The sequence below is a fragment of the Echinops telfairi genome, unplaced genomic scaffold (assembly GCF_000313985.2).
Source record: "Echinops telfairi isolate 266 unplaced genomic scaffold, ASM31398v2 ScPeMD7_18;HRSCAF=68, whole genome shotgun sequence".
NCBI classification, from domain to species: domain Eukaryota; kingdom Metazoa; phylum Chordata; class Mammalia; order Afrosoricida; family Tenrecidae; genus Echinops; species Echinops telfairi.
This window is the reverse complement of record NW_022103915.1, coordinates 7,672,181-7,678,553: the sequence shown is the minus strand read 5'-3', so window position 1 is coordinate 7,678,553 and position 6,373 is coordinate 7,672,181. Positions and strand designations below refer to the sequence as shown.

At 50.0% G+C, this 6,373-nt stretch overlaps 1 protein-coding gene across 2 annotated transcripts in view; it reads right to left on the bottom strand.

Moving 5' to 3' along the window:
* TECPR2 (tectonin beta-propeller repeat containing 2) overlaps window positions 1-6,373 on the bottom strand; it is a 62,779-nt gene that overhangs the window by 39,199 nt on the left and 17,207 nt on the right. For both annotated transcript variants that reach the window (XM_045287718.1, XM_004698790.3), the window contains 2 exons: window positions 1,614-1,742; window positions 1,074-1,205 (listed from right to left, as the gene is read on the bottom strand). In XM_045287718.1, coding sequence (XP_045143653.1) covers window positions 1,074-1,205; window positions 1,614-1,742 — 261 coding nt within the window. The remainder of the gene's footprint in view (window positions 1-1,073; window positions 1,206-1,613; window positions 1,743-6,373) is intronic.

Below are 6,373 nucleotides of genomic sequence, written 5' to 3'. Positions count from 1 at the left end.
GGGGGGGCGCGCATGTGACCCGCGGGCCATAGTTCGAGGGCCCCTGCTTTGCAGACTCCAACCAACAGCATGTAGTCGACAGGCTGAATACAGAACCCAGCCGTCTTCTCTGAAGCTAAACACTAGGAACTTGCAAAAATGTAAATCAACACCACCTCACTTTTTAGTTTTGTTTTTAGAAAATAGTTATTTTTAAAGCAAAACAAAAAGCTGTCCTTTTTATCAGCACACATTCTTTTTCGTTGTTTTAAAATAAATTAGCAAATATTTTCCAATTTCTGACATGATACACTCCACAGATAGAATCCCCACAAACAAATGCACTATGGGCTCCCAGGCCATTTTCAAGAAACCAGAATGGGGGGCAGTGAATATTCATAACAGAAGGCCCAGGCTTGGGTCAGGCTAACAAGGGCTGGGACTCTACCAGCAGGAAAGCTACAAATCAGGAGAGGATGGGGCCCCAGGAGCTCAGGTTCACCAGGCAGACAGATGCACTCAGCTCAGACAAGGCTCAGGCAATGTGTGCAGTAAAGCAGGCAAGGGCTTTGGGGCAAAAGCTTGCTGGACCTTCAGATCTGCCAGGATAAACCTGCGGTCCTGGGTGAGCTAGTGAGTCCTCTGAGTCTGGCTCCTCCCCTGCTGCTGGGGACAAGTGCTCCCTGCTCAGAGTAAGTGGTGAGGCCAAGGAGAACAGCCCTCCCTGCCCCTCTTCTTCCGAGACTCTCTCCCCGGCCAGGGTGCCACTGCCACCCATCGCTGAGACAAGAAAACATTTGGCATGGCTCCCCCAAACCTTCAGGGCACCGGGCGGGGAGGGGGGGTGGGGGAAGGGAGAGGAGGGGTGGGGGACATTGCAGGCACTGGGGCTGTGAACACAGGGCCTGGTTTTTAAGTAGTGAGCCTCCAGGAAAAACAAGGGCTGACAACTCTGCAGACAAAGATTCAGAAAAGCCCTGAGAGAAACGGCTACCCATAACTATGCGAGTCTAAAGGGATGGGAATGCAGCCAACGGAGAACAATGCGCACTTTCAGGACGGTCCCTCCAGGCCGCTCGTGCAGACCAAGTTACCTGGTCTAGATCCAGAGCCGAATAGACGATCTTCCCTCTGTCATCTCCAGAGAACAACTTCATTCCATTGGGGCTCCAAGCCAGGGCTGTGATGCTGCTTTTGTGAATGCTGGCGACGTCAAATCTCCGGAGCTACAAATCAACGGCAAAAATAGACTGGAGGGACGTAGAGGGCGGCAGGGACACCATGGCGGCACACACTCCCTCCTCCCTAAGCCCCCGAGAACACAGCAAGAGGGGCAGTACCCAGGTGCTTTTCCTCCACCCTCTCCCCAGCATGGACTTGCCAGGCAGATAAGACCCACAAGGAGCGTGGTGAGAAGCGAAGAAAGGCTGCCATGATGAGCAGCCCCTGGAGTCGACTGGGAGCCACAGCCGCTCTGCAGCGCAGAGACGAGCAGCCCCTGGAGTTTCCAAGGCTGCAGGTCTTTGTGGGAACAGCCAGCCACACCTCCCTCTGTTCAAACTGCCGATCTTCAGTGAACAGCCAAGCGCTTAGGCTCTGTGCCCCCAAGACCCCGTGCAATGTTGAGGGCTCACCTGCTTATTTCTCCCTGGCAAGGAGGACACGAGCTGAAACACTGCCACCCTGCCTGAGGCCGTGCCTGCCGCCACCAGGTCATCGAAGCAGCTCAGCAGCTTCACCACCGTGATGGACTCCGTCTTCCCCTGAAAGAGGGGACATTCGCCAACCAGGGAACCTGCCAGCAGGCAGCGCTGCCAAGTGCACAGCCAGACCGAGGTCACCTGGAACAAGCACTCACTCCATCAGGAGCGGCCTGGACTTCCTGCCAGAAAGACAAGCTAGTCTGCTAAAAGCCTCCCTCCCTCTCCCTTTTCTTTCTAGGCTTTTAGCATTTCAAACAACAAACACCTCCTTTTTGACGAAGGAAATGCTGGCCAATCACGTTGTGCGTTGCCATTGGGTTGGCTCCGAATCATAGTGGGCCCATGTACACAGAATGAAACATACTGCTCTGTCCTGCCCTGTCCTCACAACTGCTATGTCTTTAGCCCACTGGTGCGCCACGGAGTCAATCTAGCACGTTGTCAAGTACAACCATCCCAGAACATCAGAGCCTGTTGCCGTGCGGTCATTCCAACTCGAGCACGGAGTGGAACTGCCCCATAGGTGGTCATTATGGACGCAGGTGGTCATGTCTTTCTTCTGAGGAGCAGTTGGTGGCTTCAAACCACTGACCTTCCAGTTAGCTGAGTGCTTAGCCACTGCACTACCAGGGCTCATTACAAAGAGGACCACACGGTCTTGTCCAGAGAGGTCCAGTGAGCTGGCATGAGAGAAGTCTCTGGTCCCAGAACAGGGGGGAGTGAGAAGTGTTGCCCCAGTCTAAGCTCTGCTGTAGTCTACCAGCCACCCTGAACCTGAAGGGTCCCTGCCTCACACGTTTGCTCCTTGGATCAGTAAGAGGAAAATCTACTCAAAAGTGCTTTATCCGTGGCTTCCAACCATGAAACAAGTATGTTTTGTGGCTCATGCATTAGCTCCACAGCAGTGGTTGTCAGGTGCCACCAGGATGGTTCCTACCCATCGCCACCCCATGCACAACAGAAGGCAACACTGCCTGGTCCTGTGCCATCTTCACAACTGTTCCTGTGCCTGAGCCCCTGTGGCAGCCACGGTGTCCATCCATCTGACTGAGGGCCTGCCTCCTATCTACCACCCTTCCACTTTACCAAACATGATGTCCTTCTCCCGGGACTGGTCTCTCCCAACATGTCCAAGGTGTGTAAGGCAAAGTCTTGCCATCCTTGCCGCTAAGGAGCACTCTGGCCTTGACAGATTGGTTTGTCCTCTCAGCAGTCCATAGGACTTCCAATAGTCTTCTCCAGCACAGTTCAAATGCATCGATTCTCCTACCGTCTTCCTTACTCAATGTCCAACTTTCAAGTGCATATGACGCAATGAAGAATATCATGGCTTGGATCAGGCGCACCTCAGTCCTCAAGGTAATCTCTTGCTCTTCAACACTCTAAAGAGGGCTGGGCAACAGTTTTACCTAATGCAATGCGTCTTTTGATCTTTTGACTGCTGCTTCCGTGAACATTGACGGTGGATCCAAGCAAGACAGAATCCTTGACAACTTCAAACTTTTCTCCACTTATGGAATCTATTGATACAGTTGTGAAGATTCTGGTCTTCCTTACACTGAGTTGTAATCCATATTGAAGACTATAATCCTTGATCTTCATCAGCAAGTGCTTCAATTTCTCCTCACTATCAGCAAGCAAGGCTGCGTCATCAGTGCATCAAAGGTTGTTGATAAGCCTTCCTCTGATCCTGATGCCACACACTGCTTCATATAATCCACCTACGCTAATGATTTGCTCAGCATACAGATAGAAAACATATGGTGAGAGATACAACCCTGATGCACACCTTTCCTGATGCGGTCAACAGTCCACCATATCAAGAGGAAGCACGTGAGCAAGCCAACGGTGCTGATGGAAGAAGTTCAAACTGCACTGAAAGCATTAGTCCAAAACCAGGCTCCAGGAATTCATGGACTATCCACTGAAATGTTTCAGAAAACTGAAGAAGCACTGGAAGCACTCACGCGTCTATGCCAGGAAATTTGGAAGACAGCTGCCAGGCCAACTGACTGGAAGAAATGTATATCTGTGCCCATTCCAAAGGAAGGTGACCCATTAGAATGCTCACACTACAGAACAAGATCATTGATACTGCACACAAGCAACATTTTGCTTAAGATCACCCAACAATGGTGGCAGCAGTACATTTGCAGGAAACTGCCACAGGTTCAGGCCAGATTCAGAAGGGGACGTGGAACAAGGGGTATCATTGCTACTGTCAGATGGATCTTGGCTCAAACCCAGAGAAGACCAGAAAGATGTTTCCTCCTGTTTCATGGGCTATGCAAAGGCATTTAAGGATGTGGACCACAATAAACTGTGGAGGACCCTGAGAAGAATGGGCATTCCAGAACACTTCACTGTGCTCATTCGGAACTTGCGTATGGATCAAGACGCACTTGTGGGAACATAACAAGGAAAACTTCATGGTTTAAAATCTGCAGGATGGTGTGATATTATTTGAGGGCAGAATGCGGTAAGTTAAAGACACATAACACACACATCATAGAAGCCATTAAAAAATAACAACACAGAGGCAGAGCCTAATAAACAATCTCCAAAGAACTCAAACCCACTATCGAGTCAATTCTGACTCACAGTGACCGTAAAAGGGCAGAGTAGAACTGCCCCTTTGAGTTTCCGAGACTTTAAATCTTTAGGGGGGGAGGGGTGGGAAAGGAAAAGGAGGAGCTGATTCCAGGAGCCCAGGCAGAAAGGGAGAGTTTTGAGAATGATGAGAGCAACGAATGTATAAGTGCGCTTTACACAACTGAAGTATGTATTGTGATGTATGGATTGTGATAAGAGTTGTGTGAGCCCCAATACAATGATTAAAAAAAAAGAAATCTTTATGGGAACAGAGAGTCCTATTTTCTTCCCAAGAAGTGGCTGGTGGTTTCAAACCGCTGACCAGTTGTGTATAACCCACTACTCTCACTACTCTTTAGCGCCCAATAAACCATCCCCAAGGAAAATCAACCCCTACTGTGGAGCTGACTTCAACTCCAGCAACCGTACAGGGCAGACTAGAGCGGCTCCATGGGGGTTCCAACTCTATGTACGCTTCCTGCTAGCAGACTGCCACCTCTCTCCCACGGGGCCCCTGCCCGGTTCTAATTGCCAAGCTCTGGCTAGCAGCTATGTGATTTAGTTTACTCATTGTGCCACCAGGGCTCAGATTAATGAGCCGCCCTAAACCAAAACCAAACCCACTGCCACTGAATTGATTCTGACTCATAGCAACCTCACAGGGGTTTCTGAGGTTGTATGTTTTTATGGAAACAGTCAGCCGTATCTTTTTCCTGCCGTGGATTCAAATCACGGACCTTGAGGTTAATAACCACAATAGAGATAAATAATTATTTTTTAATTAATCTAAAATGCAGCAGGACAAAAGAAAATAGGAGATAAGGAACAGACATGACAAGCAGAAAACAATTAGCAAGACGGCAGACTCACCCAGGGGTTCCCAGCCAGGTGCAACTCTGCTCCCAGCATGACATCTGGCAGATGCTACTGGCATATGGCAGAAAAGAGGCAGGGATTTTGCTAAAAACCCTACAATACAGGACCACACCCTCAAAACAAGGTATCAGGATTGACGGTGTCAAGGCTGACCAAACCTGATTTAATGCCACCAGGTAAATAACTACATTAAATAGCAGAGGGTGAGTGAAAATGAGAAGCCCCTAATGGATGGCTTGGCGGAGTGGCTGCTACAATGGGCTCACACCTGGCAAAGGCTGTGAGGATGATGCAGAGCGGGACAGTGCTTTTTCTGTTGTGCTTGAGGTCGCCGTGAGTCAGGACTGCCCCAAGGGCATCTAACACCAACCACAGCGGCACTTCACTGTCGCCCGCCTTGCAGCAACCGTGATTTCCTCACACGGAAAACTGGCCATTAAAAAAATGATGGATCTGCAGCTCCGGGAGAGGGACATGTCTGATCGGAGCACATGGGAGCAGATGAAGGGGGAGGAGGAGATAGTGGAGCACATCCTGGTCCACCAGGCCTTGAGGACGATGTTCCCGGTTAGAGCAGCCAGTGCACACAGAGGACCACATGGCTGGCCCCACTAAGAGACACTGCGTCCCTCACTGACCCATAGCCCTACAGGAGTCAACACCGGAGACACAGCGTGGGAAATGCACCCGATCTGATCCCGCCACACCGAGGCAAAACGCTAAGGGGGTTTAAAAGAACAGCAAGGGATGCAGAGCGGCGAGGTCCCCAGGGAATGCCGAAGGTGGACTTTGGAGCCAGGGCATGGTGCCCCAACAGACTGGACTGGAAAACACTCCTAAAGGCCAACAAACAGTCCTTGAACTAACTACAAGCTTTTCTTTCTTGTTGTGTTTTGCTGTCATTGGTTTGTTGTTGTTGTTGTTTTGTTTTATATTATTGCTCGGTTTTGCTCTGTCTTGTTTTTGTGCATGTTATTATCTCCACAGGTCTGTCTAAATAAGATAGACTGGATGAACAATCTGGAGGAGAAAACAACGGGACCGATAGTCCTGGGGGACATGGGAGAGGGGGAGGTGGGGGGAAAGGTAGTGGTGTTTAAATAAACTCAGGGACAAGGGAACAACAAGTGATCCAAATCGATGGTGAGGAGGGTGTAGGAGGCCTGGTAGGGTGTGATCAAGGGTAATGTAACCAAGAGGAATTACTGAAACCCAAATGAAGA